The 17,295-nt window shown below is 41.8% G+C and overlaps 2 protein-coding genes across 6 annotated transcripts in view; one reads left to right on the top strand and one right to left on the bottom strand.

The window, feature by feature from the left end:
• The window catches only part of edil3a (EGF like and discoidin domains 3a), a 119,202-nt gene that overhangs the window by 51,849 nt on the left and 50,058 nt on the right, over positions 1 to 17,295 (bottom strand). For all 3 annotated transcript variants that reach the window (XM_086205959.1, XM_086205960.1, XM_086205958.1), the window contains one exon: positions 60 to 173. In XM_086205959.1, coding sequence (XP_086062085.1) covers positions 60 to 173 — 114 coding nt within the window. The remainder of the gene's footprint in view (positions 1 to 59; positions 174 to 17,295) is intronic.
• Positions 1,379 to 15,318, top strand: LOC147259780 (serine/threonine-protein kinase DDB_G0283821-like). Of its 3 annotated transcripts, XR_015116405.1 has the most exons (10): positions 1,379 to 1,568; positions 1,976 to 2,116; positions 2,232 to 2,312; positions 2,402 to 2,532; positions 2,622 to 2,844; positions 3,024 to 3,181; positions 3,283 to 3,349; positions 3,730 to 5,273; positions 8,219 to 8,268; positions 14,918 to 15,318. XR_015116405.1 is itself a non-coding variant. In XM_086205957.1 (8 exons), exons 1-8 carry the CDS (start codon positions 1,479 to 1,481, stop codon positions 4,864 to 4,866), a joined length of 2,025 nt encoding a protein of 674 aa, XP_086062083.1. In that variant the 5' UTR covers positions 1,379 to 1,478; the 3' UTR covers positions 4,867 to 8,193. The 3 variants fall into 3 exon arrangements, 2 of the variants coding, with proteins under 2 accessions (XP_086062083.1, XP_086062082.1); XM_086205957.1 differs by lacking the exons at positions 8,219 to 8,268; positions 14,918 to 15,318 and having other exon boundaries at positions 3,286 to 3,349; positions 3,730 to 8,193; XM_086205956.1 differs by lacking the exons at positions 8,219 to 8,268; positions 14,918 to 15,318 and having other exon boundaries at positions 3,730 to 8,193.

Here is a 17,295-nt window from a genome sequence, read left to right as displayed (position 1 = left end):
GAAAAATCAATGGATAGTTGTAAAAGATTTGGGGGAAAAACATAAAAGAAAGCACTTACTGTATTGACAGTTTCTGCCCATGTACTCCCCGGGGCACTCGCAGGAGTAGTTGGCTACCAGGTCCGTGCAAACACCTCCGTTCTTGCATGGATCCCTTTCGCATTCATTGATATCTGGAAGAGCCAAGACACACACACACACACACACACACACACACACACACACACACACAAAAGGTACATCTGTTAAACACACATGTAGGTAGAATAAGGGACAATTTCATCAAAAGGAACTTTTTTTTTTTTTTCAGGTTTAATTCGGTCTGCCCACAAAAATAAGACACTGGTTGCTTGATACTGCAAAATCTTGATTGGGAACGCACTGGGCAGTGTTTTGAATTGTTGATAAGACCGGAAAACATGTTTCAGTGTTCCCCAATGTGACTGCACTACATCATTGTTTACCTCTCTATCATGGAGACTGAATCAAAAAAAGCTGACGAAAGCAGAAAATGGCACTCCTGTTTTGAAGATAAAATCAACCGATTTTGAAGTCAGAACACTGTCACACTTGTACATGTTCTACAATGTAATGAACTCTGACATCTTGTGACTTCATTTATAATTTTATAACATAATACAGATATAAAGTTATTGATAATCTGTGTTATAGGTTTATAAAACACATTATTTATTTGGTTTTTATGCTTTTTTGATTGTATTTTGGACTGAAAAAGTTTTAATGAACTTTAAAATGTAAGGTTTTTACTCAGTTATTTGTCCTCAGCGATGTTGTTGCCATTTACATTGCCAACACTCAAAAACTTTTATTGCAAGTTTAGCAGTTGTCTTTTAGTGTGATCCCTGCACTTGAATCCAGTTGCTACCGGAACAGAAAGTGAGAAGAAGACAACAGCAAAATGGCCCAAAAGACGATGCATACATTACAGATGACTTTTGATGTGGGGATGAATTTTGAATTCTGAGATCACAGGGAAAGATGGGGTCACACTGACATCCATGGCTTTCTGAGATCACACAGACATCCACGTCATTCCGAGAGCGCACCGACATCTATAACATTCCGAGAGCGCACCGACATCTATAACATTCCGAGAGCGCACCGACATCTATAACATTCCGAGAGCACACCGACATCTATGACATTCCGAGAGCACACCAACACACCGACATCCATGACATTCCGAGAGCACACCGACATCCATGACATTCCGAGAGCACACTGACATCTATGACATTCTGAGAGCACACTGACATCTATGACATTCTGAGAGCACACTGACATCTATGACATTGAAGGAAGGCATGATAGTCATATATATTGTGTGGGTTCTGCAATGTTTACAAACACCAAAGAACAGCACGAATACCAGAACAGAATTGGCTATTGTGGTGTTAAATTCAAGTGAATCAGTATTTACTAAGGATTGAAAGAATTTCTGATTCTTGTTGTAGAAAATGATATCCTCTGCATTTGAGGTAGAAAGACAGTTGGGTAGTGGCGCATATGGTGCCGTTTTCAAGGCAACGCAAAAAAAAACTGGCATTGTAAGTACCTCTTATTTGAATGTTTATTGACGGATTGCTCTGGATTTACGCTTCACTGTGTCAGCCTCTGGGGGGCATGGTGGTGCAGTGGTTAGCCTCACAGCAAGAAAGTGTCGTGTTCAAGCCCTAGCTCGGGCACGGGATCTTTCTATGTGGATTTTGCATGTTCTCCCTGTGCCCTGCATGGGTCCTGCTTCCTCCCACAGTCAAAAGACATGCAAATGGGGACTAGAAATGGTTGTCTGTCTATATGTAATGGCCCTCCAATGGACTGGTGACACGTCCAGGGTGAACCCCACCTCTCGCCCAAAGGCTGCTGGGATGGGCTCCAGCCCCCATGTGACCTTTGACAGGATAAGCAGTAGAAAATGGATGGATGTTAATATTTGCTCTTGTCTGTCCCTTAGGATGTGGCACTGAAGGTAATAAATAAAAAAGACTGCACACGATGTTCACTTGAAGCCATCGAAGATGAAACTGCCACGTTGTGTCTTCTTGATCATCCCAACATTGTCAAATGTGTGGGGAGCTTTGAAACTGCATCGTTCGTAAGTTTGAATTTAATCCGGTATTCCCTCAAAATGCCTCTTGCTTTCACATAGATCCTATATCTGTGACACCATCATCTAATTGCATGATCATATTTTTCATCTGTGTCAATAGGCTATTATTGTGATGGAGTACGCAGGGGGTTCTAATCTGTGTCAGATCCTTAATAAGCATGGGTGCTTCCCAGAGGACCAGGTATTCATCGTGGCACACAGTCATGCAAGATGTTACAATTATTGTCATTTCACATTATCAACATTTGCAATTTATCTCCCTTTTCCAAGATTCGTGAAATGGCTCGCCAGCTGGTTTCAGCATTGCATTACCTGTTCATCCATCGCTTTGTGCATCGAGACGTGAAATCAGCTAATATTGTGTTGGCAGAAAATGGAGTGGTGAAACTGTGCGACTTTGGGTAAGTACATTTTAATTTTAAATGGAAAAGAGGGCTGTATGAATCTTTTTTCTCAAAGTACAATCATATCTTATGCAATTTTGTACTAGGTTTGCCAAGGCCATGAGCAGCACCACCTCAAAGTTAAGATCTTACAAAGGAACACCAGCATATATGTCCCCTGAGCAGAAGAGGGGCAGATTATATGATCACACTGCTGATCTTTGGTCTCTAGGCTGTGTCCTATATGAACTCTACACCAAACAAATTCCGTTTGTCTCCAATTCAAAATCCCAAATTGAATGGAAAGAGACTACGAGCGATAATTTTAAGGTACACAATTTATTTCACTTTCAGCAGCTTGTCACACTTGTTTAGTTAGGCATGCAAAAAATACGTTGTCTTTAGATGGCAAATGTACTTATTGCAATTTACAACAATGCCCACTGAAATATATCAAAGCAAAAAGACACTGTCCTGCTCATAGTAATTATGTGATATCCCCTTCACAGTCTCTGGTAGAAGGTTTGCTGACCGTAAATCCCAACAGGCGGTTGGCATGGCCTGCCCTACTACACCATCCTTTCATTGCTGGCAGTGTTGACCGCTTGATACCTGCTCCTCAAAGACCTGATCCACAGAATCAAAGCAGTGTGGGATCAACACAGAAGTGAGTATGAAACCTATAGTAACACAAAAAACAAATGACAGCAGCTAAATACATACAAGCCAGAATGATTTGTGTGTTCACAGTCATGGTCCTTCTCTCAGCAGGAATCACATCAACGATGACTGTGAAAGGGAGCATCTCCCCGTAAAGGTCAAACCCCACCATGAGGTGAGTATGAGCTTCCGCCATACTGAGATTTGTCTTATTCTACAGTAACTTTGAAACCGCTGCCCTGCTAAATAAGGAACGAGACAGGTTGAAGACATAGCCTCTTTTTTTGTTCATCTGACCAAAGCCAAACTTTATGCGGGAATGCTAAAGTTCTTTGAATGAATGGTTTTATCTTTTAGGCAAAGGCTCGTTTCGATAAACCAGCCTTTGCCTAAAAGGCAGATGTTGGGCTCACAACTGGATCAGACTCTGCACGTAGATCAGTGCTTCTAAATTATTAGGGCCTGAGCCCAAAGCAAGGCTTCAGGGAGAAGACCTATTGTTAGGGCCTGAGCCTGAAGGAACTTCATTGACCTCAATTTTCATCTCTCTTTTAGCCAGTTCCAGTGGATGATAATGAGAAGAATACTCTCATCAGCAAGATAGGGGAGCAAGCCAAATACATCGAGTATCTGGAGAAAGAGAAGGAGGTCCTCACTGACGTGGTCAACGGTAAAAAGGATGTCATGATGAGAGCCCGTAACACCATAAATGTGCTCCAGGGTAAAATTAAGGAGCTGATAAAACGATTTGAGGAGGAAAAACTCAAGAACGCTGCCCTCAATGAACAAGTGAAGAACCAAGAGGTCTTTCTTGAGCAAAGTGACAAACATTTGAAGAAGTATACTGAGCAAGTAGCTCTGACTACTGACCTGAAGGAAAGTAATCAAATACTACTTCACAAAATAGCTGAAGTGCAAAAAGATGCCACTCAGAAGGTGTGTGAGCTTGAGAAGAATTTATGGAAGGTCAAAAAGGAACACATGCTCAGTCGGGACAAATGGCTGGCCGAACTGCGGGCAGAGAGAGAGAGGAACGCCCTACTGAAACAAGACCTAAAACAGGTCAGCGTTTCACATCAGGAGGTCAGTGAAATGTGTGAAGCTAAACATCAGGAGGTTAAAATCCTCCAGCTGCAGCTTCAGAAGGAAAAGGAGGGTCATGAAAGCAGGATGATGGATAGGCTCTTGATAAAGACCCTGAAGTCTAAGAATAAAGCCCTGCATGAAGACATTGCAGCACTGAAAGCAGATGCCTTGAGGAAGGAGCATTGTCTGCTGAATAAGATAGAGGACCTCAAGATGGCACATAAGGTCAGCCTGGACAAACATGCCACTGAGCTCCAAGTCGAGAAAAAAAAGAAGGCTGCCCTGAAAAAAAAGCTGAAGCAGATCCAAGCTTCATATCAGGAGATCAGAAAATGTAAAACTGATCCTCAGGGTGCGAAGAACCTGAAGCTGACCGTCCGTGAAAACAGGAGGTGTCACAAAGTGAAAGATAAGGGCAAGAAGCTTCAGGATCAATGGGATCAGTTGGAGAGAGGTACAAGTGTGCTTTCACCGGCCCCTAAACTATCTGAGGGTGCCCCAGCACGGAGGGACACAGTGAAAAAGGGTAAATCCCTTTGGAAAAGAGTCTGCTTATTTCTAGGGTTGAAGAAAAGTCTCAACAGAATTAGTCCAAAGATGGACTAAAGTATTTGGGCACGGGTGAGGTTCAATGTGTCGCCTTCAATTTACACAAAGCATATCAGACGGAAACCTCCAACACAAATAAAAGCAAAGTGGATCCTGCCAATTTCCAAAATGAAACCCTGTGTGCAGACAACCGATTGACCCAACGGACTGAGAAGGACACAATGCAGCCACAAAAGCTAACGTTAACGTTAGCATGACCGAAACCAGGAAACAGAGGGACAGTTATCGTCAAGAGACTCAAGCATTGTGGAGCGTCTGACATGCTGCTGGTGGGAAACTTCTGCCCAGCAGACAGAGGAGGGAGCTGGAACATGGCACACCCATTTCCTCCATCTTAGCCTCCATATTCGCTGGCTCACCTTCGGGCTGGAGCCTGTCCCAGCAACCTTCGGGCAAGAGGCAGGGTAAAATTTGCGTCGTGTTCGGTGCAGACACCTGGTCTTGGGCTTGAGGGGTTCCAGGTGGTCCCCAGTATCACTATTAGTATTAATTAGGGCCTGAGCCAGTCCCTGGCGAAGACCCTATTATGTTTCGAAGTCACACTCGCCACTTCAAAAGTAAATTTGACCCCCTAAACATGCATGAAAACTCACCAAATTTGGTACGCACATCGGGTGAAGCGAAAAATTCAATAATTTAAAAAAAAAGAGGCGCTCTACTCAATAGCGCCACCTACATACACAAAAAACCACGCCACAGACTGTAGGAATGTCCTACAGACATGGGACCAACACCTTTGAACTCGTCTCATCAAGACGGATAAATCATACACTCACACCCCTGACCTAACTGTAACAGGATGTCCACAATTTGGACACGAATGTCTAATTTTGGACAATTTTGCGCCCCGAACAAAATCTATCTCCTCCTAAACCGTAAATGCCAGGGCTACCAAACTTTCACACATTACTCTCCCAACTGTGCTGATTAAAAGTTGTTCAAGGTTAATAAACTACGCGCTCGGTTTGGATTTTATGAGCCGTCAAAGTGGGGGAGACACTTTTCGCCTTACAATGGAAGTCTATGGGGAGAGCGTGTCCTCTCAGGGTACATACTCTCAAACAAATGCTTCTCACATCTACACCATACATTCCACAGCTTTTAAAAACACACCACTGTATTCCTGACAAAAATCCCTACAAAAATATGGTATTTTGTGTGACTTTTGACCAACGAATGCCGACTTATTCAGCTTTTACACACTACATTTCTCTTAATCCTCCACTCTCTCCACTCCAGCACAGATCAGACACAGGGGGAGGGGTTCTTAAAGGGCCAGCTGGCAGCTCTGCTCTCAGCTCTGCTCTCAGCTCTGACAGAGATGGCAGAGAGCGAGCAGAGAAGGGAGGGGCTCTTAAAGGGCCGGCTCTCAGCTCTGCACTCACACTGTGCAGCGCACTGAGGCTCGTATCTCCTAAACTACAAGGCCTAGGGATTTGCCGATTACACCGTTGGATTGGGGCCGGTGTCAAGGACGCGGCCGTAGGCCGCGCGGGGGCTCAGGCCCTAACAACGCTGCTTGCAGCTTTAATTCTCTCTATATCTTCAACCTTGCCCCAAACTGTGCTTTTAATGAGTTATTAAAGGACAATCTGATGTAATTACACATCCAAAACAACAGCATGACTAATACAGGAATCCAGCCTCCAATTGACAACATGTTATCAGCTCAGGGATGAACAACTGAGCGCTTGTCAAAAGGAGGCATCTGGATTATGGAGGTTCCAGTTATCAAGGAGTATTGTGTTTTCATTAATTCAGGTTTGTTGGGTCTGATGTTCCTGTTAAGCTCCAATAACCTGAAACATGTCAAATATTGCTTGCCTTACAAAAATGATGATTCCTCATTAAATAACTGAACTTCAAAAAAAAAAAGTGTCTTTAATCCTCAAAGACTACTAATTGTTCAGCAGTATGACAACAGTTAAAAAAAAACCCTACAATTGTTAATCGAGGGTACAGCATGTGAAACACCACTGAAGCATTTCACAGCAGAGTCATTTGTACAGGGAATATAATTACTTTAGTGGAACACTCTAATGGAAATGTGATTTTACAGCCACTTGTGAGCATCGATGTACAGTGTAATGAACAAAACAGCAAAGCAAATAAACCCCTCACATTAGAGAGCCATTCCAAGGGTTTGTTCACACAATGACAAGACAATTGAAACCAATCCCTTCACTGATGGTGGTAAGACAAAAAGAAAAAAGTTCAGGAGAGCAGCCAAACCAAAGTGCCAAAACTGAATCCAACCAAGGTTTCACGACTGAAGGCAAAATTTCACAACCGTGTAAAAATTGATGACCTTTGGGAAAATCACCACAAAACTGTCGCCATCAAATTAAATATTACTGAAAGAAATATTATCAGTCTTGGATCAGAAATGAGTAGTAGCTAGCCAATGTTTGTTAAGTGCTAATGAGCTTTAAAGAATAAAAAATTAAAATAAAAGCAACACGAAAACATTCTGCAACATACATATGAGCTAAGATGACATACATGTGGTATGTAGTAATGTTACCAAAGCTATAGCCATTTTTTCCAAATAGGGTGAAATACAGTAAATATTTATGCTTTTGGAGCCGAAGCCAAGAAATCACATTAACAGTAGGCTACTGTAAGATTTAACGGTAAACTACAGTACACTGGAACAAATTACTGTAAAAATAAACCTTATTCTGTTATTCACTGTGAACCATGTTGTTAGCATACATGCTAATGCCTCAAGTTAAAGTTAGCTAGTCGAGTTGCTCAGAGGCAGACGCAGCCCCTGGAGCTGTGATCGCCTCTAGATGGTGTTGTTAACCCAGATACAACGGCGTTTAGTTTTCCAATGTATTTCAGCCTTCCACAGCAGGTACAACGCAACAGTTCTTTGAATATCCATGGTGAAATGGCAGAAAGAAACGTTTCCAGAAATAGTCGCTACTCGGGCAAGAGAGCGAATTAGCGTATTCACACGAATGACACAAACGGACACTAAAATGATCTGGCGGTCAAATTTGCGCATATAACGCGATGCAAAATTTGCACTCGATTTTATCTAGAGCAATTAAGTTTTCAATGACTTTTGTCACATTTCTATTGCAGTAAAATAGGATTGAACTGTAGAAAAAAACAGTCATCAATGCTGCATGCCCCTTAGAAATTTATGTAAGACAATGATGATATGCAGCAAAATATAATGCCATATTGATTTTTTAACCCACTCCTCGAGGCATGTGTGAGGGGTAAACTGAAATCCGTTCTGAATGTACTCATTTTTTAACCACTACAAAATTACAATTGATGCTGATGTTACATTTTAAGTTCATATTTTTGCTTTTTTTTTTTTTTTTTGGAACAGAATTACAAAGGAAAGCCATTCAAATAGCCTGGAGCTCAGCACACTACAGGGTAAGAACACAGCTTGCACTTCTTACAATTTGGTTGCTTTTCATGAGAGGCCACCAGCCCCTGGGAGACTGGCGCCAGGAGAGTGAGACTTAAAAAGTGGTGTACTGTGGGTAAATCAGGTGAGAGAAAAGGGATTACCTCAAGGAATGCGGTTAAACCACTGGATAAAGACTCAGAGAAGAGACGATGGAAGAGGCAGACACAGTCATCGAAAGACAGGCTCATAAATTACATAGAGAAAAAAGGAGAAATGTGAAGGCCCATGCAGTGGTTGGGTAAATAAACTGTACATCTCAACTTACAACTTCTTAAACAGAGCTTTATTAACAGTAATGAATCCAAAGATATGTCCTCACTTCTGCATTCACATACACCTCTGAAACCTTAAACATAACGTCCAAAAAAAAAAAACATTTTTTGATGGTTCAACATGTTAAGTCTGGTTTGAACATTTAAAGAAGCCAATCTGAGAAAAGACCTTAACAGTAGATAGAGACAATAAAACTTCTCGCTATTTGATATAAAGTGATGAACACATTGGCTCTCCAATAACAGTACTAGAAGCTTTAATGATCAGTTCTGCTGGGACTGGGGCCAAGACCACGCAGATACACGTAAATGTGTGTTTTGTGGCGTGGCTTGAAATTGATTTACAAGGTTAATACATGTTAAACTGATTAAAAAGACTGTTTTTTTTTTTGTTTTTTTTAGGAGGCACATTATAAAGGAGAGTTTTCAGGTCAATTAAGTTACTTAACACAAAAACAGGCAAAGAAGTGGAAAGAAAAAGCAACAATATTCCAAGATGATGAGCAAAACATATTCATGGTTGGCACCAGGAGGCACTTTCAGTATCTTTTTTGTTTGACAACTGCTGAGACAAAGAAATAATTCAAAACCAGAGAATAGTTCTTTCATTTTACTTGTATTTTAAATATTTTTAATGCATGAGCACAAAGGGCATCGGGGTAATTTTTTTAAATAAATATTTTATGACATTTGTAGATTTCTGAATATCATGGACTATGCAATGTCCCAATACTATCATCCTTAATAATACCACCATCATCTAGTTAACAATACTACTAATACTAATATACACCAGGCATGTGCGTTGTGCATCCTGTCAACAGGCCTGAGTGAGATGTTCCTTTCCCTTAATCGCAGCTCTGTCTTTGTTACATAGCAACCAAAGTATTCATTGGTAGTTTTCCAGGGAGATATTGAGCAGGACACTTAATATCCTCCAGATATATTTCCAGTACTTTTCCAGCTTCCCTGCATGCATGTTGAGTGCTTGAACTTCTGGATCATGGATACACAGCAATTTGTTTCATTCATTCTCATGTCATAGAAAAAAACAACAACATTGCACTGCTCTCTCACGCTGTCTCTGGTACACTGAAGTATAATCTTATTTTTTTGTATAGATTTACTTGGTTTTCTTTTTTATAAATCTATGTATTTTTGGCCAAGTTCACGACTGGAAGGGTAAAGGAGTAAAACAAGACCAACCACATAAAAACAGAGCTCTGCAGTGCAGGTGAGTTCAGGTCCGTGGTCAGTGTAACAGCTTCAGTTGATTATAGTAGTGCTCCTCCGTGCCATGCGGCGTCCTTGCCTGTTGTAGCTCTGCCCCAAGATAAATTTCAGTGTCCCTGGTCAGACTCTTACAAAGCTCCCTGTTCACTGGGACATCTCATTCCCTGCCTTTGCTCCTACTGCTCTCTAAGTGTCTCAGTTGGACAATAATGAGCCCAATGAATAGTGCTACATGTCAGGAACTAATGCTGGCTGTGAGCGCTAAATTGGTTATGGTGTGTTCAGGGAGCAGGAACAGGCCTACAGGCCCGCAGTGGCAGCAGTCAGCTTTGCCCTCTCCAGTGGGCTGCACTGACCTCTACAGCGCCTGCACCTGCTCTAAACACACACACACACACACACACACACACACACACACACACACACACACACACACACACACACACACACACACACACACAGCCAGCCAGAGAAAATCAGTTCCAGTTCATTCAACATTGTGTCAAATTTTACTCAGAGGAAGGGTCATTGACAATATAAATGTGCAGGTTGTGCACTAATTGACATTGTGAGAGCAGCCAAAGTTATAAATGGGATAATTTTTTATTGTCAGAGAACATGTTGAAGGACATTTGGTTTGTCCTATTTGAAAGAAGAAAATAGAAAATAAATAGAAGAACAAAAGAAAATTGTCGACATTCCTGAATGACTGTTAAGCCGCAAACCTTCTGAGTTTTGTGTTTGACTGGCAGCTGACCAGCAGAGGCAAGACACCTGATCTTCTTTCAAACTGTAACTTTGAAACCAACCATATGTACAAATGATTGCAGTGAGAGAACATGGACCTCATGTGGTTTTACATCATTGCTTGCTAAACGCTGGTAATCCTAACTAACAAACTAAATTAACAGAATGAAAACAAATGTCCCAGCAGTTTTGGCGCTACTACGCCTCTCCTGCCTCCGTCCTTTAATTACAGTCCTCAACTTTTCTCCCACTGCCAGTAGAATTGAACCGCACAACTGGAGGTTAGTCGAGACATATTTTCTCTCATCATCTGACACCAAATGAAAGTTTCCTCTCAGGGGGTTTCGTATGGTATCTCACGAGTCTCTATGTCATAGAGTCAAGCTGATCTTCTTGACCCTTCTATCTAGGCGAGGCGGAGGCGGTTTGACCTCTAGACTCAGTGATGGACAAGAATGAAGCCGGTTGTTTATGCTGCCACATAATTAACCTCTGACCTCGAGCGCTCGCATGTTGTTTGAAATAATCATCCCATTTTCTAAAGCAGCTACAAAGGGATTTCCCTGGGATTGGCTTGATGCTGCTGCTCCTGCTGCTGCTGATGATGTTAATGATTCATGGTGGTCCTGCAGATGTTGGGTTTAACACTGAAAAAGGATTGCAGTTCCGTGCATGATAGCATGAATTCATCAAGGGGGGAATAAAAGGATATACTGAATAGGAATGTACTGTATATCGTTAGTTTAGTGACAGGACACTTGGTTACCAGAACAAAAACATCTGGTGATCTCATGTCAAGGTTAAGGAACATTCATATTTGTAAGGGGTCGGATAAAGACATCATCAGGTCACACAGACTTGACACTCTCATTCTCGCTCTGGTTACAAACCTTTCCTTATTCCCAACACTGCACAACTGGAAACACAGCAGAGAATGATCTGATGCATATACGCTGTAGGACGATGATGTACTGACACCATGGGAGTCATACAGAAAACAATCATATGCCGCAGTCTTGCAATGATGCATTCCTTCCCTCTTCCTTGCTAGTCCCCACACACACACACACACACACACACATACACACTTTATTTTTTGGGGGGGGAGGTGAGTTTGATATTAAACAGCACCCAGTTGAAAGTGATGGAGATAAAACAGCCATCTGCACGTGTCTAGCAGAATGAAAGGACTCCTCAGTAGGCGGTATGTTCCGACTGAGGCCTGTGTGACCAGTGTAAGTCCCTCACACATAATGTTTCTCCACCGGCACGTCGTCACATCGTAGCCTCCTCATCCCTCCACGCTTTGTGTGTTCATCACTGCACAGTCACGCAAGATATAGCATGTCCTGCAGATGCAATACAGACTCCTAGAATTATACTGTGCATACCTCTGTACATCAGTATATTCTCTAGCCTGAAATACAACTCTTGTAGCACCTGTGGAGCATCTCAATTATAACTTCAGCGACTGCCTCGAGGTCCGATGCCTCCAGCAAAACCAGTCCAGTTGTCGTTTATTGGATGTGGTGTAAAAACAAAGGCAATTTAAGGAACAAAACAATCACTCAGGTGTCACTAAATGCAGCCAGAAAAGTGTTTTGAAGCTGACACCTTTCTCATTTCGTGACAATGGATGATTTGTCGTAATCATTAGTGTTCGAATTGAAGAGTTCTACTTCGAGACAGCCATGACACCACGTTTGTACTGAGTCTAAAAATGTGGTTACTGCCATTTTTTTTTACAGCAACTTGGCATGTTGGCGCTTCAGGACACTTGAATTACTTTAGACAAGCAGTACGGAGGTGTTACGGCCTTTATTTTTATTCATTTTTTGTTCCATTTTTTTTTTTTTTTGAAAATTGATCACTTCAGTTGCTCAGGACATTATACAAACACTTGATTTCCTTTGCAACTCCACCAGCATGGCAGGGAATTTTTATTTTTTGAGCGAACTACCCCTTCAAGTCCAAACTGAGGTTTGTGTGAGATATGAAAAAACTCCGTGGGTGCTCCTGAGATATCATGTTCAAGACAAAACCTGGAAACATAATGGCCCACAGCTGTCACCAGCACGGAGGCATAAAAAAACCAGATATTCTGCACATATTTCAAATCACGTCTTTTATAGTCTGCATTGTAAATAATCTTTTTTATTTTGCGTATTTGTTCTCACTATCTTGGCCACAGTACAGTTTTATTACTTCCTTTTATTGCTTCTAGTTTAGATCTGTCTGCTATGACTGTATGCATCAGTATATCCAAGCAAACTTCTTTGACTATGAAAACTGGACTGTATCTGCTCCATGCTGGATCGATTATTTGCCTTTATAAATTCCAGCCGAGCCAGTTATATGAAGCTATAGTATTTGAAGAATTTCCTGCATGCCCTCTCCTCAAAACTGCATTTTTGTACATGGCCGATCAGCCTCAGATGCTGTGCTTGACAGGTCCTGGTGCAGTGAAATGTATCCAACCCCCACTACACGGGGCCAAGACAGGCCCTGTCTTTCCAAGCTCATAGAAGATAGAACAAGGAAGTGCCTGTCTCCACTGTCAATATATCCTGTCAATCATGCCTCGCTTTTACAGAAGTGACTATCACCACGACAGACAGGATTCCTTCCCGGGTGTGATGAAGCCACAAACCCAGGTGAAGGCGAGATTTCCCATCACCCTGCGTATCCTTGAAATGTGTTTTCGCAGCGATACGCCTCAGCCTTGGTCATCTCGGCTTAGCATGAGTATTGACTGTATTGATCTCCTTTACAGAAATTCTAAAATCTCATCTCATATTCAGGTTACTTTCCCCACGCTACACGCTGTATGTTTCTAGGGATATGATGATGCACGAAGCTGTGAATGCAGGATTAAGAATAGAGTATTCCAAGGACAGTCTTTTTTGAAGTGGGATTAGCCCACTGAAAAGTTATTCACAGCAGCACTCCAGAAGCCCTTGAAAAGGTACTTTAGGATGCATTGCAGAGAGGTTTGAGTATCTGAGAAGGAAAAACACTGATAATTTCGAAGACATGCAGACCAGGGGGTTCTGCAGCAGCTGAAATGTGTGGAGTGTGAAGAGCCCTTAGCTCAGAGGCAAAATGACATATGAAGGAAAGCCGCAAGGGCCATTTCAAGCTTAGAGATGGAGCCTCCACAGCAGGTGTGTGAAGGGAATACTGATCCACCTCAGTGCAGCAGCTCTTTAACTTTACCAAGGTACGATTACTCGACTGTTTAAGAGAAACCAAGAGAGAGAGGGAGTGGAAGACGGTAACAAGGAACAGGAGAGAAAGAGGATAATGAGGGGTAGACAATAATTCTGTGAATATCTGATGTGTTCCAGCACAAAGAGCAAACACAACAAGTTGTTGTTGGCACAGGTGACATAATTCAGCTGCATTTAAAGTTTTAAAGTACCAGAAGGCACTGCAACTTAGAAAGCTTATTTTAACATTATCAGTCATTTTAGTATTTTTTTACTCATTTTTTAATCAAACATTAGGAGCTATAATATCTCCACAATCACGCTGAAGGCTGTGAGAATGACCTACAAACTAGGATATGGAGTAGTTTTGAATTTTTCAAAATTCACCTTCAAACAGACAAAGTAGCATCATGACTAAAGACCACTGGCATGATACTGTATGTACCAGATATTTTTTATGATTTTGTTTCTCCGTACACCGTGATACTGTGCCTTTTCCCGGTTTTGAAGGCTAAATTACAGTAAGATAATATCATTTGCCTTTATGCACTCATTCATATCCATATTTCATGGTCATTTATCAAACATCTCATCGTGTTCATATATTGTGAAAGAACCGGCAGTCATCGGTGCCACAGTGTCAACATGGAGGTTGTGATATTTGATTGTATCGCCCTTCCCTGCGACTGAATATCTCAAACTGAAGGAAAACCTTCATGGCTGGTGTGAAGGACTCATAAAGAGTTTAATCAAATCTCACACTCATTTTATTCATTCATTTCCTGGCTGACTCTTGTCTTTGAACTCGGTTTCTAATGAACACAAGACGCTTCCATGAATGATTTAGTGAAAAAAGTACTTAAAGTCTCCATAATGACCACAAACACCAACCATGCATTTCTTCAAGCTGACTCAAACAGTTCATTATATTGCAGGTGCAACAGTTACAAGAACTCCCTGCTGCCATAATCAAATCTTTTTGGTTTACCAACTGCTTACAACCATAACCATCAACCTCAAGCCTTTCTCTGGTCACGTAGAATGAACTTGACTAGTAAAATGCGGCCAGGGTGAACATTAATCCGCGCTGTGTTTTGGCTGCCAGTAAAAAGCCTTGGTTAGGACTGAGTGTTACTCTTCTCTGCCACCAGGGATTTGGGAATGTACCTCTATTTATGCTTTGGCCATCCGCCAACGGGTCCATCCTTCCTGAGGAGGCCCCGAGGTGACAGTGCAGCTCAAGTGAACGAGGGAGGCTTTACAGCTCCTTCCCTACAACTCCTCCACAAGAAGGATAAACCAGGTGAATGGCTGCTCGGGGACTAAGAACAAGGGAGGGGGAAGTAACATTAAATTGAAGAAATACATCCAGTCTCCCTCTTGGCAATTCTCATCTCATTATTTTCTTTCTAGTTCTTTCAAAAGATCTTCCCAAGAAGAGAATGTTTGTACTTCCAGACCTCTGTCTGATCATTTTATATACCTTCAACTTTCTGAAAGCTTTCTGTGAAATATTTAGTTTTTAAAAGCAAACTGCATTGTAAAAAAAATAAATAAAAAAAAAAAAAAAGGTTGCTTGTAATTCTGCTCGTGAAGCATGGCCCTGCCAAAGAGGAACTTCAACTAACATCCGACTTCAACTATGTTTTATACACTTGTTTTTATGTAGTAGAACCAGACCGGGCCTCTCTATTGGTGCCAATATTAACCTCCCCTGACCCCCCCCTGGACCTTCTGGACCCGCATTGTGAGGAATATCTTGTGTGCCTGCTCAGGGTGCGTCTCTCTTAGACTCCTACAACTTGATTCAAACTCAGAGATTCACGATTTCATTATACAACGGCATTTAATTTTTTTGATTTCTGTGACTACTGGTGCAATATTTGTAATGATCCATAATTCAAATCCACTGAACAGCATTTAATACTACTTAATACACCCCGACATGGATCATTTATAAATGGTCTTGATATTTAGCAGCTTGCATGTCGTGTTAAAGCTTGCAGTACCCATGATCATTAAACATGATGTATGATGTCACTTTAGGGTCTGAACAGGGCAGCATGTCTTCTTCTCAAGTAGGATTTTTAGCAGTTTTAGAGGCTACTAGGTATATACCTGCCCTCCACAGCACTGGCAAAGCTGTGCTTCCTATTTTCACTCATAACCCGGAAATATTCAGACTGCAAAAATGCTTTTGTGATCAACTGGTTTTCATTTTAGCCAGAGAAAGATTAGAAGATATGATTGACAATCTCTTGAAAAATTGTTCCTCTCTGTATTATATTTGCTACATTCCAGGGGGAGAAAACAAGTCTGTGAGAAACTTTAATTTGGATGTCTTGACTCCCTCGGTCTGCGTGGGCTTCAGATGTCTAACAGCAGAGGTGTTTGTGGGCCCTGACTCTAGGCTGCATGGCGAAATAATGCCATATTTCACTTTATACCTCTGGTTCTTCGACAAGCCCTTGACGCTCGGTAAATGCTTTTCATTTTGACACCATGATAGCCGCAGCGGGAGAGAGAGGAATCAGCGCTCTGGGCACACACAAACACTCCCTTGCTGTCACGTGACCTGCTCCCATTACCAATATCAAGAATCATCTGGTTAACCTCCAATTATTGATTGTTTTGCTTTAAGAAATCAGTGAGGATCAAGACATGTCTGAAAATTTATATTGCCCTAAACCCTGTGCAAGTAGCAACCTCCAAGCAACATTAGTGGTGAGTTTTGAGTGTGACAAAAAAAGACAGAATGTCACAAATTCTCTTAAATTCGTCTATTGTTGCTTTATTTCTTTATTTATTGCCTTGCTGGATGGTTCTAGCTTTGTCCTGTCGTCTTTGATCATGTGCAGAACATTAGCTTTCAGCGAGTACGGGATGTGTAATATGAATGAAGATGGATGGATTGACTGATAATAGTGGCGTAACTTCCAGAACTGAGTGCAAACTGAAGGCATATGGAAAAGGTAACAGAACAATTATCAGTGATGGGCCAGAGCACTGGCAGAGGAGGATGTGAGAGCATGCATAAGGCAAACAGTGACTAAATCAGTGCCAAGCACAGATGGGCTGCGGTGCAGTAAATAATGCCTGGCGCCATTCTTTGGATTCAATTTAAAAGCAAAAAAAAAGAGACAGTTTTAATCTCTGGAACAAAAAGCTCCATCTAAAAGGCTAAATAAAATATCAATGTCAGTGACAAGGAAAGAAGTGGCCTTAAACACCTTGATACTGGCTGGCTTCCTCAGCTTGTTATCCAAAATGCCCTTCGACAGAGAAGAGATGGGGTCAGCTCCTCTCGGGATGGAGCAAGGGGGAGCGGGGAACCCGAGGAAATAGACATTACCACACTGATCTTTGACCGCATCTGTCTCACACCCACATGCACATACACACATAATGACAGCCTAGAAAAGCAAACACGGGCATGCAGCTGGCAAGACATTAATATTGACAAAACACTCTCATATTAAGATGTTTCCAACTCAAATGGACAAGCCTTGTTCTGAGTAAGTGTTGGTTC

This window comes from Aulostomus chinensis, chromosome 6 (assembly GCF_037954235.1).
Source record: "Aulostomus chinensis isolate RoL2024-O1b breed Wild chromosome 6, RoL_Achi_v1.0, whole genome shotgun sequence".
In the NCBI taxonomy this organism is placed as follows: Eukaryota; Metazoa; Chordata; class Actinopteri; order Syngnathiformes; family Aulostomidae; genus Aulostomus; species Aulostomus chinensis.
This window is presented reverse-complemented; position numbering and strand designations above follow the sequence as displayed.

What these genes read in the sequence shown, in the direction of transcription:
- LOC147259780 (XM_086205956.1), top strand. Translation starts at nt 1,479, where the DNA reads ATGATATCCTCTGCATTTGAGGTAGAAAGACAGTTGGGTAGTGGCGCA. An exon ending in GTGAAACTGTGCGACTTTGG is followed by an intron (nt 2,533 to 2,621) that starts GTAAGTACATTT and finishes ATTTTGTACTAG; the next exon opens with GTTTGCCAAGGCCATGAGCA. An exon ending in AGTGTGGGATCAACACAGAA is followed by an intron (nt 3,182 to 3,282) that starts GTGAGTATGAAA and finishes TCCTTCTCTCAG; the next exon opens with CAGGAATCACATCAACGATG.